The 20,565-nt window shown below is 42.2% G+C and overlaps 2 protein-coding genes across 2 annotated transcripts in view; both read right to left on the bottom strand.

Moving 5' to 3' along the window:
* Positions 1–16,556, bottom strand: part of lrpprc (leucine-rich pentatricopeptide repeat containing) — a 55,759-nt gene extending 39,203 nt beyond the window's left edge. The window contains exons 1-16 of the mRNA XM_070841145.1: positions 16,377–16,556; positions 15,338–15,540; positions 15,137–15,259; positions 14,763–14,884; positions 14,498–14,556; positions 14,147–14,233; positions 13,845–13,971; positions 13,419–13,563; positions 13,048–13,205; positions 12,790–12,895; positions 12,599–12,706; positions 4,155–4,273; positions 3,968–4,058; positions 2,992–3,061; positions 755–782; positions 197–248 (exon numbers count right to left, since the gene is read on the bottom strand). Of these exons, the coding sequence (XP_070697246.1) occupies positions 197–248; positions 755–782; positions 2,992–3,061; positions 3,968–4,058; positions 4,155–4,273; positions 12,599–12,706; positions 12,790–12,895; positions 13,048–13,205; positions 13,419–13,563; positions 13,845–13,971; positions 14,147–14,233; positions 14,498–14,556; positions 14,763–14,884; positions 15,137–15,259; positions 15,338–15,540; positions 16,377–16,555 (1,777 nt within the window). The 5' untranslated portion in view covers position 16,556. The remainder of the gene's footprint in view (positions 1–196; positions 249–754; positions 783–2,991; positions 3,062–3,967; positions 4,059–4,154; positions 4,274–12,598; positions 12,707–12,789; positions 12,896–13,047; positions 13,206–13,418; positions 13,564–13,844; positions 13,972–14,146; positions 14,234–14,497; positions 14,557–14,762; positions 14,885–15,136; positions 15,260–15,337; positions 15,541–16,376) is intronic.
* Positions 16,557–17,286: 730 nt separating this feature from the next.
* On the bottom strand, positions 17,287–19,464 carry znhit2 (zinc finger, HIT-type containing 2). The gene is made up of 2 exons (XM_070841130.1): positions 19,394–19,464; positions 17,287–19,160 (listed from the first exon to the last, which is right to left on the bottom strand). The coding sequence occupies exon 2, from the start codon at positions 19,077–19,079 to the stop codon at positions 17,370–17,372; it is 1,710 nt and encodes a 569-aa protein (XP_070697231.1). The 5' UTR covers positions 19,080–19,160; positions 19,394–19,464; the 3' UTR covers positions 17,287–17,369.
* Between the last annotated feature and the right edge of the window lie 1,101 nt (positions 19,465–20,565).

Consider the following 20,565-nt stretch of genomic DNA (forward strand, 5'->3'; position numbering starts at 1 on the left):
CACACTAGGCATTTTTCTGTCATCTGAATTATAGTTGGAAAAAGACAGAGACAGAAACTGCAGTCTGCAAGTCTGAACACTGATACATGATAGATCACACACACAGACACACACACACACACACCTTGCATACAAGGACACCATCACTAAGGAGTTGGCTTGCTAAGGGGAACAGTGCATACAAATGTTTCCTTACCAGCAGAGTTTCCTTTGGAGAATCGCTTGTCTGTGTACAAGAGCTTAGTAATCTAGAAAAAAGAAAAACAAATTACAAACAAAAGTGGGAGTGAGATCCTAGAGTATAGATACCATGAAGAACAAAATCACCACTATAAAGGCAATCCGGTCCTAAGCATTCCCTTTTTATGCCTTTGTGTCTTATTTTTCTTTATTGTATTTTATCTAACCTACTAATTATAGTGAAGATGTGTGTGAATGAAGTGTGTTTTTATTTGAAAAACATCTTGCCTAAAATTGCCTCAAGCTGAACATTTCTTTATTTATACACGCTCAATGTGCCATAAGGAGATTTGCATAAAAGGCAGCAGATGGTATTTGCCATATTGCATATTCGTCCTAAATGTAACTGTGTGTGGAAGATGGTGAGTATACTGATTATCATAGCTATTTTGTTGCGAGGAATAAACCATTATATGGACAGCTGAAAATTCACCTAATGCCTGGAATATGTCACACACACACACACTGACGCACACACACACACTCAAACAATGCGGCCTCATTCACGACTTACCTTCACCATGCTCTCCACATCAGTAGACCTGCAGGGGGCAGTAGAGGACAAGACATGAGCAGCCAGTCCACCAGCGGGTCGACAACACTTCAACATGTCGGGGTTAATGTGCATCTCTCAAAGAAGCACCTCCACCACCCCACATACTTCCAACATGGATTTATTCTCCTCCTCTCCCATGTTTTTACCCACCGTTTGTTCCAATGCATACATCCTGAGAAACTAAAGCCCTACAAACTCAATTTAGCCCTTGTTTTTTCTATTTTGCTTGTCATTTTTTCCACATAAATGATGAGTTCAAAGGTGTCAAATCACGGTAGTACCAAATGTCTCTAAACTATGCTCTCTTTACTCTTGACTGCTTGTAGTGTTGGTGAAATAGGTATTTATATTATATCTGCTTACATAAAAGCACTGGGTAGACATAAGATGTGAAAACCATTTTAAATATTTAAGAATGGATTTTTTTTTCCTAAAGGATTTTGTTTATTTCTATAAACCCCTTTCCTCCCCCAAAAGGGAATTTTAAATAGCAAATGCAATTTTATTTAAGTAACCATAGAACTGACAGTATCATGTTGCCATTGCTACTGAATTGAAAGTTTAGTATAATATAATGTGGCAAGAAAAAGCAACAGATTTTTCAATTTGACACTCTCAATGCAATATTACAAGAGAGGAAAGATGGCAGTACAAAAGCCTGGGAAAGCACAAAAAACACATCCTCACACACACAAAGGCATGCACACACACACACACACACGAAGGCTAAATGATGACAACGTGTGACATTTCTGGCATTGTCAGCTAGTTGGTGGAGAGGAGGAGATGAGAGATGAGAGGAGAAGAGAGAAGAAGAGGTCTTTAATGATTAAATTATCCCCTGACCTTGTCTTTGACAGGGGCAGGTCCTGCGCTGCAATAACATGGGGCTCGCGCACACACACACATCCACACACACTCACACACACTTCCCAAGTGACAAGCCCAATTATGACCCTGTCAGGCAACCTAACTGTCAGAAGAGTGTGTGTACGTGTGCGTTAATGCAATCAGAGCAAGGCAAATGGAGGAGAGGAAGTGGGTTCAGACACAGAAAAAGGCGGATAAACAATTAGTGGACATACTGATTTGAAAATATCCAAGTCTCACACACACACAGCCAATTCCTGCTCAAAAATCTGGTAATCCACATTTATTTGTGGTTTAAACTCTAATGCTGGAATCGCCCTTGGAAATTTGTATAAGATACAGTACATCTCTCAACTTCAAAGAAAGCCTAAGGAAAAAAAGTTGTCTTTTGGTCCTCTTACAGTATTTTTCATGTCCTTAAAATAAAAAAAAATAAAAAGTATAAAATGATGCGTGGAATGCTACTATTGATTTTTTTACCTTAAAAAAAATGGTCTCATCCTTTTATTAAAGGATATATTGCATTCCTGGGAAGAAGCCTATTATTTTATCCATTATGTTAGTTAAATTATCAACATTCACTGTTTTAATTAACACATCAGCTACAACAAAGAATGCATTAGCTGAATTGAAGGTTCAAAGTTAAGCTCAACTGAGTGCATCTTGGCTTTTTAGTGGAAGAAATAACTTTGGTCCCTGAAGACAAGTCAGTGCTTTTCTCTTTGACTCACCTCCAGCCTCACTCAGGGGCCAAAGTGTTTTTGTGTGGGTGTGTAGTGTTAAACTGTAAATATTCATAAACACCCCTTCAACAAAACCCCCACGGGTCAGACCCTGGTCCTAAGGTTCTGTACGCGTGTGTGTGCTTCTGAGAGTAAGTGTGCAAGAGAGTGAAATCAGTACGGGGGTCTGGGTATGAGGGGCAGTGGTGGGCATCTGCTAATTTACATATCTCCCACGGTGCTTTGGGGTAAGAGCTGAGGGATGACGGCCTCCATATGCATGAGGCACCCGTGTATACTCTGTGTGTGTGTGTATGTGTATATATATATGTGTGTGTGTGTGTGTGTGTGTGTGTGTGAGTGAGTGAGTGAGTGAGTGAGAGATGGAGTGTTTTTCCCTGCAGCTGCCCACAAACACACACAGACGCTGTAGATGGTGTGATAGGCTGCACATGTCATGGTCAGAGCATATGCCGCAGTGACCTCCACAGTGCTACAGGCCTCCCCAAAACGCCAATCGGGAGTTATGAGGCAAAATATGGAGAAATATGGAGATGATGGAGAACACATAGACATAAACAGACGATGAGCTAATTGACTCACTTTTTGAAGCCCAGGACGAGGCTGTTGCGGAAAGTACTGAGGTCCAACGGGGGGAAGGAGGGATCCGACACTAGAAAATAGAGTGAAGACAGACAAGTGACGAGAGGCTAAGACAGAAAAGACAACGATATCTTGTCTTCATGTGGAATGATCAGTGTGGTTTACAATAAAAAATAAAGTGTATAAGCTTTCCAGGGGTTCAATGAATCTCTATTTTTTTTTTTTATATATTTTGCATTGGGAGTTGATGGGGATCTAATGAATGAATGAAGTAATCATCTAACCTATAAAATGTCAAAAAGTAGTGAAAAATGCCCATTACCAGTTTCCACTGACCAAGGTCACATCTTTAAATCGTTTGATTTGTGTGAACTAAAGTCCAAAACTTCAACTTAAAATGATAAAAACCAGAAAAAAAGCAGCAAAGATTTGGCATTTTTACTCGATAAACTTTGAGGGAAACTCTTTAAGGGTACACTGGGTTTATGCCAATATTGCATAGTGAGGAGACATATGAAATGTTGAAAAACCCTGAAAACCTTCCTCATGTGAGGGGGAAAAATACATTAGGGATTCTGAAATACATAAAAGAGGAAACAGAGCAACGTATGTGAAAACGAGTGGTGGATGTTTGAGACTAAAACGAGATGAAAGACCGAAAACAGGAAGAGTCATCCATTATGTAACAGCCTTCTCTATCCCATCCCTCTGCCAGTTGCAGCGCCGCTCGTTCTTGCTCTTTACATATTCACACAGACTAATCTCTTAAAAGGCCTGATGAGCACAGAGGAGTAAGTGGGCAAATGCATGAGTGTGTGTGTGTGTGTGGTTGTGTGTGTGTGTGTTAACGCTGGTCCAATTAGCCCGCAGGCGAAGCAGCAATTTTTATGATGATGGGTGCTCAAGATGCAGTAGAGCTTCTTTGGAGTGTGTTACGTGTGTGCGTGTGTGTGTGTGTGTGTGTGTGTGTGCTTACACAGGGTGTAGAGTTTGGCCAGGCTGTTAAAAGCCAGGGAGCGAACCTCTGAAGACAATAAGCTGCCCGAATCATGACTGATGCCTGCATCCTGAACAAGGAGAAGCACCTTCATGTCAGTAAAAACTTTTTAATGCACGAGCCATATGGAAACACTCTCTCACACACACACTGACTTATGGATTACCTTGATGGCCTGTTGTGCTTCTTCCTTGCTGGAGAATAAGGGGAAGATGTAGTTGGCACAAGTGTCAGCATCAAGCATCACCTCGAGCTCCTGCATACTCTTCAACAGCTCAACTACACCTACAACACACACAAACAAAGTAATTAAGATCAACTTTTTGGCAGTGAAATCACAAGTTGAGTAGGTTTGTTCAAGTGTAGTGACAGAGGTACTTGATATTCATGAAATGTTGTGTCAACCAAAACAAAAAAAAAGAAATTAGTGAGATCAGGACTGCAATTAACAGTTGTTTTTATCATTGATACATGTATTTTTCTGACATTTTTTTGCCTAGAAAATGCCTATAAATGGTGACAAAGCACATCATGAGTTCCTCGAATCCAAGTTGGTATTTTCAAACTGATAGTCCTCAACCACAGAACACTCCATTTTACTATGAAATAAAACAGAACAAATCTTAGAGACTGTAACAAGTGCAGGTTACTTCATATCGTCTTTATGCCCTCATAAATACAAGTTGTGTGAATTGGTGTTTTTGCAGTGAGAGAGGTTATTAAGAACATTTTGATTTGTGGTCAGAGTTGTTCACCATCAGTTTTAACTCAATCACACGCAGCACTTTTACAGATACACACACTTTCCTCCACTCATCCTCATGTACCAGCCTGGAGCTGTGGAAGCACTGTTTATATATGGGTCCAAGAAATGGGCTGGCACATACTTTCTCTCACCCGTCCAGTAAAATCGCCAGACACCACCCTCATATAAACTCACTCTCACACCCTACATCAACAAAATGCTAATGGCTGCTTCCCTCTCTACCTTGGACTGGAGGATACGTGTAGATAAACACACGCACTCGGCCTGGAGTGGACTCTTGCACCATCACCCTGCTCTGCAGCAGAGCCCCCAGGTCCTGCCCCAGGGAAGGAGGCCAAAACAACCACATGCATATGGAACAGCCACTCACGCACTCTCAATGTGCCCGCAAGAGTCTGGGTGCAGAGGGCACTGCAGCACTTTGCATATGTCTGGGAGCGTGCCCACAAAGACGCGGGCCTAAATGAGGGCATACATGGGTCTCCATGTGTGTGTTCATTCTCGGTGTGAGTTGCTATGCAGTTTTAGGTGCATCAATATGCTATATATGACTGCATCCAGTGTACCGATACACCTTGTTCCCATGCGTGCTTCTGCAAACTACACTAAAGTGCTTCCTTGAGTTGACAAAGCTCAAGATGCTGTGTGTATTTACTCCCCACTCAGGTTCGGAAGCATACACACACACACACACAGCTCTATGTTTCTGCATCCTCTTGGGATGTATGTGTTCACCTGGCAGTCTCTCTCTTTAGCTGAATAAAAGATGAGCCCTGGGCTTTTATACGCCATTAAAACCTGCGGCTGGGGCTGCATTATCCCAGGTAAGGCTACCTGAACCACTCCATCCATCCAGCCTTCCCCCTCCATCCATATCACTCATTCATCCGCCCCTCTCACTATCCATCTATCCTGCTTTCAAGAAAAAGTAAACAGGCGATCTTCCTCTTTCTTCTCAATGGAGGATCCATCCCTTCTGCCACCCGCCTGTCCATTCTTACCCCCTAATCGCTTTCATCCAGTCTTTTTTTATGAAAGAAGAGAGGGAGCACCTGCTTTCCTACTGAATAATCCATAATCAATTTCACGGTGAGCCAGACAGACAGAAAACAAGTGAATGGTGAGTTGGAGGTATAAATGCATAAGCCGGCCTTCTCTCTCTCTCACGCTCTCTGGTTTCTGCATGTGAGCTTTTATGATCATCAGCACTTTTTGGTTGTCGAACAAGCACGATTGTGTGTTTTTCTGCAAGTCAAGTCTGTGACCAAGAGCTTTTAACCCTTTGCACCCCAGACTGTTTTTGCTCACTTTTCAATCCCTACCACAAGCTTGCGGCTAAGTCACTGCATGTCTTAGCTACGTAGTAAGAAGTCAGGATACAAAGACATATCCTCAGTTTACCTGAGAGAGGTGCGATTTTAGTACAAAAAGCTGTTTTACACATACTGCTCTCATGTCTGTATAAGAATATGAAGCTACCACCTGCGGCCAGTTATCTTAGCTTAGCACAAAGATGGGAAACAGCTAGCTGGCTCTGTCCCAAGGCAACAAAATCCATCTATTAAAACTCACTAATCTATACAGAAACTGAAGTGTAAATATGGCACAATGTGGTTTTACATGGGGTTAGTGCTGGACAATTCTTGACCAGGGGCAGTAACTTTCTGTATTTTCCACTGGTTGCCTCAAAAACTAAGTGACTGCAAGACAGAAAGAGGAAGAGGAAGAAGCAGCACTGTAGCTGCACTGATTGCAATTATGTCTCTATGGTCTTAATTGACTTAATTATGACAGTGAAGAGAAATGGCGAGATTTTTGAAGCAAATTGCTTCAATCTGGTTCCTCTCAGCCACCTCCATGACTGCTACATGAAGGCACGAGACACTGGTATCAAGCATTAAGTCCCCATAGTCCCACGATTACTGGATACAACTAAAAGGTGCCTTTGAGCACAGCTTGCCTTTCGAAAACCTGAAATGTGGAGAACTACACCAAAAAAAAAAAAAAGAGTTGAGAACAAATGAGAAAATCAGCGAAGATACAACACAAAAATGTGATATTATCGTGTCATGTGTACTGCTCTCCCTCTAGGTCTTTTGCTTTTCACTCCACAATCCTGCTATGCGAGTAACCCTTTTTGCTTTCTCCCGTCTGAACAATTTAAATAAAGATTGGGCACAGAGGAGAACTGAGAAGAGTATAGGTCTCCCCAGGTTGGTCAGCATAAAGCTTGACATACCACCCGGGCAAGAAGTATCAAAGTAGTGAGTTAAGCATGGCAGTGGTCACAAGATATCATCATCAGATTCATGTCTGCAGGTTAACTGTCACAGACGAGAAGTGAGGACGGAGAAAAGTGAGGAAAAGAGGAGCGGAGTGAACTGGTCGCTGTCATCTCCTCCCGTCCTTGGACATGAGTACCTGTCACTTCTCCTTTACTTTCTCCTCCAACACCATCTGTCTCTCCATCTCTCCATGTCTGTGACTCTCTAAAGGTAGACTTTCTTCGCTGCGAGGCAATAACAGGTCGATTGTCATATTAAAACTTGATTTTTTTTTTATTAAAGCTTCATTTTTTTTTTTTTTGAATAATCAAGATGATGCTTGGCTCTTGTCGCGCCAATTAGCTCTGCTGAGGGTCATGGAGGACTGCATGACAGACTGCTGTGGCAGTGCTTCTTTAATGCAGCCTACTCTATTTGACAGATAGGGCTGCATTAAAGAAAGAGTGAGAGTTGAAGATGAGGTCACACAAATAGTCAGGTGAGGGGGCCAGGGGGGGCAGCCAGGAAGGAAAGCAGACTAAACAAGGGAGCCTTTACATCCCTCATCTCCCAAAACACACACAGCCAGAAACACTCCCTTCCTCTGCTTCCCCTCCCTCCCTCTCCCTCCCTCTCTTTCTTTCTTGCTCCTCCATGTCAGAAGTGATAAGAGCGAGCTGCGTTGCGAGGACTGACAAGCGGTGACTAGCTGGCGGCAGGTGGGAAGTATGGGCCAGCATATGCTTCCGCTAAACCCGCCAAATCCACACCTCATCAAAAGGCAAAGGGATTTTTTCCCCCCTCCTCTCCTTATCCCACCCCATCCCTCCCCCGTTGCTCTCCTCCAATTGTATGGCTCTGGCCTCTCTGCCCGCTAGTGACACCTGTGGACAAAAAGTGACACGGCGCTTAATATTTCATGGGCCGTGCACAGTGGGGCGCATAATCCAAAGTGAATTCCCTCAGAGCGCTTGCATTTACATGAAATCAAGTCACTCTGCATCAGTCACATCACCTGCACTGCCCCCCAAAAGCCCTCCCCCCTCACAAATGTGGACACACATACACCTCCTGCAGCCAATGAGTGAGAGAGAGAGCAGGGAAGAGAAGAAAAAAAAAAGAGAGGCTGCATCATTCATGAGGGTTAAGGCTAACACCATCGGAAACAAGCAAGAGTGTAAGCAAAAGAGAAGTTTCTCCACTTTCTTTCCTTCCGTCCTTCCTCCTGTCCGCACAGTGATAACTAAATGGATGCCATCGGATGTGTGTGGCTTTGAGACTGTGCGGTTAGAGAATTTAAGTACGAGTTTGTGTCTACGGGTGTGTATCTGCGGCTGTGCATGTTTAAACTCATGTCTAGTCCTCTTTTTCATGCTGTCAAGCCAAGCGCTGAAGCATCGCACCATTCAAACTGAGAATATGTCTGGACCACACAGAGAAGTCAATCTGCACCGTTGCTACACTGTTCTAACCAGTTTCTCCTCCCTGCCAGCTCAAATGCTGTCAATTAGCTGACAGGGGAAAAATACATCATTTATTAATCACTCTAAAAAACCCCAAAGAGAGAGCCAGAGCTCAGCATAAATAAAGCACTTAAAAGCCAAGCCGCTACTGAACGCATTTGACAGCGCACATTCATAATGAGTTGTGAATTCTGACAAGTCTCCAAATGCCGGCTATCTGTCACTGAGACGATATCCCCCACACAAGCTCATCACTGACAAAAACAAGGGGAAGAAAATAACCATTTCTTTCAGCAGCCAAAACTGAAACTGAGAAATTGGGAACAGAAATACAAGTATTACATTAAACTGCACATGCCGGGACATTAAACGGTGTTAAGTGCCAGATAGGAAAGACAAACAGATATCAAAGATATCAACACCAGTTTACCAATAGGGACAAGTGTGTGAAGGCTCAGTAGTAAAGGACTGCCGTGTCAATTAAAACAATGGAATAAGCTTTATCTGCCTGAGACGTACATGGCCTGTTCTCTCCACTGATTACTATCATAAGAGCGGTAAAATAATCATCTCTCAAGCCTTTTCAGAACAAAACCTGAATTTTTAAAAGTTGCTCTTGTAAATAAAAACACAAACATGCTCCCCACCATCTCACCTTATAACATCAGCCACTTTTACAGGAACAAAATAAATGTTCTTTCAATTTAAAAAAGGGGTAAAGTCTAATGCTACAGAGTAACGCAACCTGAAAATGTTGTTTTCGTTCACCTCTAGGGGTTTAACTTTTCATGCTGCGGCAGTGATGTAGAGCTGTACACCAGGACCCCCTGCAGGGTATGGTTACAGGGTGCAATAACGCACACTTTACTTGGATGTCAGAGGTAGGGCTGGACGGTATATTGAGTTTTACAGTATGTATATATACACAGTAATGCAAAGTGAAAACATTGATCAATATCATCAAGATGAGCACGCCTTTATTTTGAAATTCCCATGTCACGGTTTCAGTGCTAGCGTTAGTTTCGGGTGGATGATTTCAGGCAGACAAGATAAAGATGATGAGGATATTTACTCTATTCTTGGGCATAAAACAGCTGTGTTATTTAGGAGTTTAGAGAAAAAAGAAAAATTTCAGACTCTCTCTTTGAGATGAAAACAGCACACTGATGGGCCGTAAGTAAGACGAAGGAGTGTATATGTTGATACATAACCATACGGTATTTAAGAGTGACTAACACTAAATTCTACGACATACTATGCGCACTTGCATGTATCACAGAGAAATATTCTGCTATTCAAATATTAATTGTTCCTGGGCTCCCCTCTTTAAACCTTTTTATTTAGTAGTAATACCACAGCATGCAGAAAAGCAGTACTATACAGGATGTAAAGATTTAGAGACATTATTTCAACCTTAAATGTCAGCTTCATTTCTACGAATCTATATATTCATATAATATAAAAAAACGAATGAAATCAATGAATCCTCATCGGTCAGGTGGGGCTGGGGGTCCAATAGGTGGGCCCCAACCCCCAATATAATGGTAGGGAAAACAATAGTTTTTGAGAGTCGATATAAATTGAATTGATTTTGTTAAATAGGCATATGATACTGTCTTATTATAATTTAATCAAATTGAAATCATACATGGAAGACTTGTGATATCAGCAAATATGAAATCGTTGTACCAAGAATCTATATAACACTGTATCGTGATGAAACTTGTTATTTACACCCCTACTGTTTACATCGGTGTAATTTGATGTTGCGTTAAAATCCATAACCCAGATGGTTTACATCAATAGTATCATCATGTTGCAGTGGGAATGGTGCAGATGATCCTGACTTAAATGCTGCAGCTGGGCAGACTGCAGTATTTAGTTCATGCTGGTCTGAACTTCCTCACTAACTATCCTCATAGACTGATACCTGCTCTTTGCAAACTCTACAGATGACACTGTCGCCTACCTCTGCTGGATCGTGGCATGTAAGTTAAACAGATGTTGAGTAGTAGCGGCAGTGAGCACGCTGGTAACAAACACACTAGCTATCAAAGGGGGTGTGTACCATAGTCAAATGTGAGGGTTATGAAAATGAATGAGAGCGCCAGCTGAGAGGAGCCGGGGAAGTGCAGCAGCATTTGAAAACGCAAAAATCTAAATATACAGCTGTTTTCACACGTGACTGATGATTTTACCAAAATAGTTTAACTGAATAGTATTTTCCAAGTTCAACTGCAGGTGCAGTTACATTTGAATGTGTAGTCATTTAATTAAACATAGATGTCCTATCTCTTTGAATAATAAAAATAAAATGAAAAAGATTTAAGATATTTTCAAATTTTGTATTAGAGGACAAGACATGGACCATTTTCTCTGTGTAAGAGAACTGTCAACGGCTTTTCTTTTTTCCGTTTCAACAAAAGTGCTTGTGAAATTTCACTGAGCTACATACTGTGTATCACCATATGATCGCTGAGATATCATTTTTCATCAATTTCAGCCAGCACTAATCAAAAGGTAAACAGACTTGAAACTTTTAACCAGACATTGTGGTAAAGAGCTGATTTCAAGTCTGGTGTTGCCTTAAGCCTGTTGTTACAGTCGAACCTTCAATGTCTTGTAACATGTAAAAACAGCTCTGTGAAAATCATCGGTCGTCACGTGTGATGTTTAAAGTCCCCACAGGGATCAGCCATCTGCCAAGAACTGTAGGTTAAACAGTTATTTGATGAAAAAAAGGCAAAGGAACAAACAGACCGAGGACGATTTGTATTAAGAACTGAGCTGAGAAACAAGTTTGGTTTGATAACGGACTTGAGGACACCCACCGGAGCAAAAAAAAAACTTCTGGCGCATCAGCCGCCAGCCTGTATGTGCTCGCTGTTGAAAAATCCATCCTTTGTAAGATGAGGGAGACTTAATGGCCAAAACCAACAACTATTATCTTTAATAATAGCTTTACTGTACTCTCATCTTTACTCACAAAATATCCTGTAGATGTGCACTCCGGAGGCTACAAGAGTGCAGATTTCGGAGATCAAGAACAGGAATAAAACTGTGACATTCATGTCTGAGTGCACTTCCTGAAAGTCAAAGCATCTTTTTGGTCCAGAGCCCTTCTGTGGCTGACATGGAGAGTTAGGATGCCTTCTAAACTTTGCGATCTATTCCTAGAGGTCTCCAGAGAGATCCGTATATGTGTGTTTGTGAGTCAGTGTGTATGTATGTGTTTTCATCTCTTCCTGCTCTAACTCTCTGATGCAGGGATCAGACCTGTTTGCCCTTGACTGCCCCTGTCCAGTGAAATCTCTCCCAGTTGGACCACTCTGTGGAGCATTAATATTTGAGGGAAACACTCCTTTAAAAGCTCTTTCTGGGACAGAGGAAGTCATAATTCCCTCTATACCACAAAAATAACACACGTGCCCATAAACTGCTAATATCATGCTCGCCAAAAAAACCCTCTCTATTTCAGATTAAATGCACAAGCATCTGGTAGGTGAGTTTCTTTTTCCCTTGACTTGGGGCTCCATAGCACCCATTACATTCTCACATTCTACAAACGGGATTGTTGACGAGGCTAGAGTGGATTTAGGATCCAACTACAAGCTTCTCACGACAACTTACAATATTCAATTTCAGCATCTACTGGTCTCTCTGAAGCTACTGCCTTCCAAGTGATTGGTTAAGAACAGAATATAAGTATATATGAAGTAACTCATTCAAAACCTGAATAGTAAAACATTTATGGTTTAGCTTTGTTTCTCCTACACTTCACTACACAAACAAGAGACTTTTTTTCAGAAATTAGGGATAATATCTATATTCAGCAAAGAAGACAGACAGAAGAACACAGACGAAGTGTCAGTGTAATCACTGTCTTTAGGGAATTAATCAAAAAGAAAAGCATATTTGGGATCATCTAACATCTAAGAAATTCACAGCTGTTTAACAAAAGGTCCAAAAGAAAGTGGTCATGTGAAAATTATCCCTGTGGTGAAGCTGCAATATCAAAATCAAAAAATCAGAATCAAAAAATCATTAAGCCTAGATATAAGTTAAAAAGGTGTGTAGGCCTGTGTGCGCGTGTGTGTGTGTGTGTGTGTGTGTGTACCTGCTGTGTTGTTGTCTTTCACATGTTGAGTGAAAAGGGGCCAAAAGTAGTGAGGCTTTATGGGGAGACCCTGCTCCTTCATTATCTTCATCAGTTCAAAAGACATATCTGCAAAATAATAATAATCATATCATATCATATCATATCATATCATCTCATCAAATGTTAACAGACAACAGTGTGTGCTTTACCAGCATTCTTGGCCTCCAGAGCACAGGACAGACTGAAGCTGAGTGGAGAAGTGTGCAGACTTGACTTCTGGAGCTCTTCACAATAGTGGCCTATCTTCTGTGGTGACTGCAACACACACATAAAAAAATCACTGCAGCTAAGTTGTAAACACAAGTATCGACTGTTTGAAATACTGTAGAATTCCGTTTAAGAACCTGTGTTTGTGTAAAAACACAGGCTCATAAACGGTTAGGGAAGCAATGGGTGACATGTGTTACCGTGCCATGGTTGATACAGTGTCTGAGGAAGAAGCTGCCATGGGTGGGAGGTTCAGCATTGGCGTCTTCAGACTGCATTGTGGGCAAACTCTTCAGGATGTGAAAAGCAGTGTCCTCCAAGCCCTGAGTGATGAGCCTCAGACACAAGTTCATGGCATCTACAAGAGGAAGAACAAATGCAGATTCTGCTCAGCCTCACAAGATGACAACAAATATAGCCAAGTTATAAGTTTAATCAATTAACCATCTTTAGCCTTTTTGGGTCAATGACACACAGTTACTAATTAGAGTGTCCCAGTCTTTTTAATGGCATTACTCTAGCTGGAGACCTCAGTGATATGGAAAAACACGAGGTGTGTGTACATTTGTACCTGGAATGTAACTCCTCTCTTGCCTCAAGCACTCAATCATCTCTGAGGTGCCTTCATGGTGTCCACCTTTGGCCAGAATGTAGACGATCTGCAGGATGTCCCTGTCCATCAGTCTGCAGTCGGCACTCTCTGCTGCCGTCAAAGTCTGACAGAGAGATGGATGAAGGATGAAGAGAACGAGGAAAGAGCAAGTTTGGGAGGCGGGGAAAGAGAAAAGGGAGGAGGGAAAAATAGGGGGAAAGAAAAACCAAGACGAAGGTGAGGCAATAGAGGGATGATAATGAGGGACAGAAGGAATGGAGAAGAGAAGAGGGATGAAGAGAAGGAAAAGGGCAAGAACAGAGGAGTAGTTATAAAGGCAAACATTCATTTGATACAAACGTCAGCATCATCTTGACAACAAACTTAATAAAAACACACACACACATTTTTTAGACTTTCCAGATCTCCCCTCTCAGCGTAGGCATTAGCCAGTGATAAATAAGTGTCAGGACCCGGTTGAATTCTTGCTCCCCGCATCACATTCAGGATGTTCTTGGCACTCTCCATGTCCCTGCACAGTGACAGAAGACGGCTGGTTAAAATCAAAATATTTCAACATTAACACATTTTATATGCTATTAAATGCAGCAAAGCTTTAAAAGGCAGTCGGCAACATTGGAAAAACTAGCAAGAGTAGCTACATTTTTCCAAGCAAACACCAGATGAACGAAAGCAGTGACGCTCACCCTGCACGAGCATGGCCCGTCACCAGCGAGTTGAAAACGGTCTCGGTAATGGGTTGATCTTTGCTCTTCATGAAACCCAAAATGGTGCTGAGAGAGAGAAGAGAAGAAAGTTAAAACAGAAAAAAGGTGAATCCAAAAGGCATAGTATCTTTCAGTTAAAAAAGACTAATAGTAAGCATTTGAGCTGTTGCCATCAGGGGTGGAAAAGCATATTAGGCAGTTAGTACGCTGAATTGAAAGTCAGCTTCTGCCGAAATGCTGTTTTGCAACCATCTGTCAAGTTGGAAATGTATGAGCTTCCCTTCAGAACATGATTGTTCGGTTCAAGAGCAAAACAGAAGGTTTTCTTACCTGGCTCCCTCGATATCTCCATTTTGGCAGTAGGCTGTTATGAGCCTCTGGTAGGTAACCTGCACTCAAAAATAACAGGAAATCAAACAGCGTGCAGCAGGCAGGTGAGGTGCCATTTTTAAAAAGATGCCACTTGTGCATATCAACCAAAATCTTCATATGGATGTCTGTGTTACTAGTGCAGGTGATGGCTGATGGGTTCAAGCAAATAGAAAACTAACCATGTGTTTCCTGTCATTATTGTACACTGCACTGCAAAGCTTACTCTGTTGGGCTGGATTTTAGCTGCTTCCATCCTGGCCAAGAAGTCAGTGGGGGTGAACTTGAACTCATTCTGCAGGTAAACCTTCAGCAAGGCATTGTAGTGACTAACATCATACTGTGCACCTGGGGAGGAAAACCAACGCATGACATCAGCTTACATACAATATCTACAACATACAGTGAATCCTCTAAAAAAAAACTGAATTTATATAACATGCCCCAATTCATTCCTGATCTAATAATATAAACCAAAGACTCCACTAATAATTCATATATTTGAAGCCATGGTTAAACATGTTTAAATTCAGCAGCGAACAGCAAGGTAGTATTATAGTAGAAGCTACTTAAATAGCTATGACGTTTGCAGCCTCTTACCCAACTCCAACAGCTTATCCCACACACGGTTTGCCAGCTCGGTGCGCTCCTCCAGGGGCACCTCTGGCAGCAGAGATCCACAGCTCCGCAGCAGTAACAAGGCCTGGTTACCACTTGGATAGCCTGCAAACAGACATGGGCGCGTGGTGAGGGTGGAGAAACATGGAGCATGCTTAGTTCAATATGCTGTATACTGCCTACCTGTCCTACAGATGTCATGGAAGACCCGGAGCAGCAGGGTCTTGGTGATGCGACCAGTTCTCCTCACAGAGTTGTCCAGCTTGGCCAGAGCCCAGTCAAAGTACTTTGTCTGCTTGGACTGAATTGCAACACTGGCCTCATCCTTCTCCTGTGCGGCCACAGTGTAGTTACGCACACATCCCACTGCATGTGGCAACACACGACTGTGGAGGATTAGATAGCGGGGATTGAAATGGGTGGAGGGAGCAGCGGGGGAAGAGAGGGGTTCAAAAGCAGAGGAGAGATTCAGAAGACAGGACAAATAGATGAATACAGTGGGTGAAGCTCGGACAAACCAAACATAGATCCTCAGTGGGTGCACGAGACGTCTTTCAGCAGCTATCTGGAAAACACAGGGTCTGTGCAGTGACACTGACACACCTTTGGATGCTCTGCCTGCTCAGGGGCTGACTGTAGTTTTGTCAAGACCTATGACCTTGAGAGGTAAAAGCCCTAGCAAAGCGGCCAATGGCTGCTATCCACCACTCACTGTACTGCTATAAAATGGACTTCATGATAAAATGATACTTGACAAATCTGACAATAACTTGAGTGCATCATGAGCAGCACTTAGCTGCAGCATAACAACATGTGTGGCCTCCAATGATGGGCCTTTTGCTGAAAGCTAGCATGTAGTTTAGATAATAACATAAAGTACAGGAACAATCAGAGGAAAACAGCACTGATAACTCAGTAACTTCAAATTATTAACTAATATCACCGTGACTGGCTTGATTGTGAGTCATGAAGCAGGCTGACATGGTTAACGTTACACAACATCTGATCATCACCTTGTGTAAAGAGGAGCCATCTTTACTTTAACCAGGCTGCTAACTGTTAACGACTTATGCAACATATTCTGACACACTGGCACATTTAACGTTGCAGGTCATATTGGTGAGGATACTGTGTGTGTCTCTGGCTGTCATTGAGGCTCAATGACATGCCTGCTTCACGCGTGGACGGCAGCTAACACACCGGCTAACAGACTGCGTGATACCTGGACGCGTTCTCCGAAAGAGGGCTGATGTGTCGGGAACAAGCTCCGGTGCTTCTACCGCCGACAGCCCCGCTGTACAGCCGGCTGAGTGGCGGACCGTTTCTCTTGGTCCCTGTGATGTGAAGCAGGCCCGAAGGCGAGAACTTGAGCAGCCGGGCTGATCTCAAGAGCGCAGCCATGTTTTCTGTCGCACTGTGGAAAGGGCATCCGCACCACGTGACCAAGCGAAGGAAGCAACGCGAGAGCACAGACGGAGATTTTATTTATTTATTTTTTGTTACACACGGCTATATATCCTGCAAGTGTCCGTCTGTGAAACAGTCTATACGTTTGGGTAAGTCTATTGTAACTTTAAAGTATCTAATAAAGGCAACCTAACCATATATTTGTCTGAAAAAAATTATAAATGTTAAAATATCTACTATATCCTGTGTGAACATGTTTATTCTGAGCATTAAAGTTGATTCTTGACCTGCTTGAAAAAAAAAAGGTCCCTTTACAAGCTTCGTCCGGGACTTTCAGCCATATCTCATGAAAACTGAGCATGTGACATCACTCCATGACAACAAAGCGGCATTTGGTGAGGAAGTCCATGAAATGTGGTTAAAAGAGCTAGAAAGTTGAACTTGAGTTAGTTTTTAAGAACATTTTTATTTTTCATGTAAATTGTTACCACATAATCAAATGGATAAAAATGGCGTCGTCTTAGGTTTTTCAATTTAGACCTTAGTCTGAGGTCACCAGCTCTTCATTACAACATCTAATGCAAGAAATCATACTAGATGTCTGGTTCTATTTCACTGTGGCAACTGTGTTTATGTGAAGTGATAATATCAAACTTTATTTACATTGCAAAGCTCATCCTGTTTAACAGATTATTAAAAACAGACATTTCAGTGATTTAAAGTCAGAATCAGAGAAGATAATTTGCTTTCATATACTTTTATTAGAACATGAACTTTTACAAACATCAGTGTGCTCAAAAAGACTTAATTAGCTCAATTCTTCAATTAATTTACTATTCCCTTTGCTCCTCTTTTTCATCAAGTTCTCCTCAACTACAGTCTTTGCTTTCTCCATGCTGCTCCTCATGCTCTCTCTTTTACTGTGTACATTCCACAGCTCAATAGCTACTCTACGAGTCCCGTTTGCATTGTCCAACACCCAGGCTTGAAAGAATTCACACTTCTTGCTGGCTAGAAAGTATTTCTGTCTCCTTGCCCCTTCCTCTCCCTCTTTGGACAGGGCTGTTCTGGCCTGGGAGAGCATTGAGCGAAGCTGGCTCAAAGCTGCCAGGCAGTATCCTGTGGCGTCCCGTCTGTCTCTGCCAGTCATGATGTGAGCCACGGCTTCCACGGCCCTGGCTGAGGCGAGAGGATCGTCCTTGTCGAGGTAACCCCCATCCAAAATGAGAGTTTCTCCAGAGTCAAAGGCCTCTTGGACAGAGCTGAACACCCTGCTTGAGCTCAGTGCCTCAGACAGAGCAAGAATCATGTCACAGAACTCAAACATTAGTGAATCAGTGTCATTGTTAAACAGACACAGGGTGAAGGTGTAGCCAAAAAGTGCATTCACCAAACCATAGCATACCAGGGGAGGTGGATTTGCACATAAGGAACTCAACTTAGGAATTTTTGCAGAAATTGGAGGCACACCAGGAGCTGTTGAACTTCCCCCGCCTTTGTTTGTTTCCTTTCTGCTCCCTCCTTTAATCTTTCTCAACTTCGTAGCTGATTTGCCCTGATTCTGAACTATTTCTTGTGATGTCTTGACTTCATTATCAATGCCCTGTTCGCCCACAGTTGATTTTATTTCCTCCAGTTTGCTCACTTCCTCCACAAGCACCTCCACCAGTGCTTTCCCTCCTTCCTCATGCTCCTCCCACCACGGCTTCCACAGGGGAACCAGCCCGCCAAGAGCTCCATCCTTCATCAGACCCATAAACATCTCCTTCTCTTTACTGTTGAGAACTTCCCACAGCTCCTCTTCTGACAGTTTATCAATATCCAGCCCCGAGAGCCTATCAGCCAAGTCCTGCTCCCCTGCTTCACTGTCAGCATCCCCAGGCAGTGGCTCTCCTCCTCCAATCTCTTGAAGTTTCCTCAAAATAGCCTCAATCTCTTCCTCAGCACTCCTGTCTTCAGACTGTTGAAGCTCTGCTAACCTGGCCAGGAGCTCCACAACCTGCACTTTCTCCGCTGCCTCTCCTTCCCTCTCGCCTGTGTCTCCTGCCACAATACCTGCTTCTTTTAGCAAACTTTCCATCCCCCCGTCTGTCCTCGTCGCCTTTTTTCTGAGACCCAAAAGAAGCTCCTGCATTTTCTTTCTCTGCTCACTTTCTGTCTTCCCCATATCCTTCAGCTCTTGTAGCACAGACTCTTTGTAAAACTCCTCAGAGCACACGGAGTGATCTGGGCTCTGGTAGCAAGCCAAGCCGCAGTAGTGCAGGTTGCACCGAGGGCAGGTGTAACAAGAGGGTTTAGATTTACACAACATGCAGACTGCAGTTCTTCCTTCAACTAAAGCCTCTTCCTCTTGTAGCCTGGCTGGCGTGAGAAACTCCTCTTGTCCAGAAGCAGCACCTCTGGACGGGAGTAGGAGCCCATCTTTGGTCACCGTGTCGGTCCACTCCTCCTTCGGCCCGATGTCTGTCAGAAGAGTCCTCACAGACGGAGGAAGTCTCCGTCTAATCAGTGGGTTCATTAGTAGCTCAGCTTGACCAAAACACGAAGTTGTGGCGAGAAGGAGAGAAAACTGTGAGGTCTCAAGTCCAAAAGAGGTAACCTAAAAATCACACAAACAATAATTATGTTAGTAGGATGTATGTAATCTCTAGTTACGTTACTGTCACTAAGTAGGTTTGACAGTTTGAGGTGCTAACGTTAGCTTAAACCCGAGTCCGTAAACCGCTTTAAAATGACTTTAAGGATTACAGAGCACGTTTTTGAATGAGCGTTCAATATCAACACATCAAGCTTTCCTCGACGTTGATATATTTAACAATAAACTATACTTACTTCGCTGTTTTTGCGCCAATACCAGTGTTTCACGTTTGTTGCGTCGCATCACGCCACCATGTCGCCTTTTGATGACGTATCCGAGACAAAAAAAACCCCTGAACAGTAGTAAAACATTTACAAGAAAGAAGCATTATGTTTTTATTATAATAGTACTGATGATAAAAGACTGTTTATCTTGAACGTCTTATGGAATATATGGAAAAGATTACATTCACAAATGCAAGTGGACTAAAAAGATTTAAATAAAAATAGAAATCAGACAATATATTAGGACATAATATGGGCTGAAGAACAGTAAAGCAATGAAAGCAATTGTATTTGTAAAGCTGAATGTTCTTCTTTAATATCTTTTCTTAACGCAAAAAACATATTAGTACAATAGACTGTATAAAATGGAGTAGTAATAGAGTGTCTTTGGTCGTACTGCTCCCATACCAAAATGCTCTGGGTGGACTTGAGTAGATTTATTATTTATAATATTGACTCAGATTTCACCGTATGCCTGGAGAATGTTTTGTTTAGTTTCAATAAATGTAATGGCAATAAATTCAAAGAGTATTACATCAATAACCCAATAATTCTTTTAACAAAATGTCATATCCACAATTCCAAATTTGCTAACTCTAAACCCTTATCTATTATATTTGAAAATGAAACAAAGCAATACAAGAAGTCTATCAAGACATCAAGAAGTCTGTGTTTGTATAAATGAAGAATGTCCTCTGGCTGTGTAACTGCAGTTTATCTTGTTCACTTTATTGTGATTGATTGATGTCGCCTGAATGTGAATGTAGCACTGCTACTGCTGGTGGTACTTGTATTATAGGTGTAGTAACAAAAACAACAGTAACAAAATTGAGGTGAGATTGTTTTGTCAGGTTTTGCTTCCGAGGTCAAGAATAAACTTTGAAACTCAAAGTATTTTATCTATGAAATTTGAATCCTAAGAAGTAGGTTATCTTATACCGTCATCATATATCATTATTTAAAATGTTAATATAGAGTTTGTTGAAGTTTAGGCTAAAATCTCCTGATATGTTGATATCATCTTGCCTATTGTTCAACAGAGGTATTTTTTTCAGCAGCGATGACTTGGATTGACAGTTGAACTTGGATAATTACCTGCCGACCACATCAAGGAAACTCCAGGTGAAAAGAACACAACTTTT

The sequence above is a fragment of the Pempheris klunzingeri genome, chromosome 12, assembly GCF_042242105.1.
Source record: "Pempheris klunzingeri isolate RE-2024b chromosome 12, fPemKlu1.hap1, whole genome shotgun sequence".
Taxonomy (NCBI): domain Eukaryota; kingdom Metazoa; phylum Chordata; class Actinopteri; order Acropomatiformes; family Pempheridae; genus Pempheris; species Pempheris klunzingeri.

Bases quoted from the DNA above. Each gene is read 5' to 3' on its own strand.
- znhit2 (XM_070841130.1), bottom strand. From the start codon at position 19,079: ATGAACCCACTGATTAGACGGAGACTTCCTCCGTCTGTGAGGACTCTT.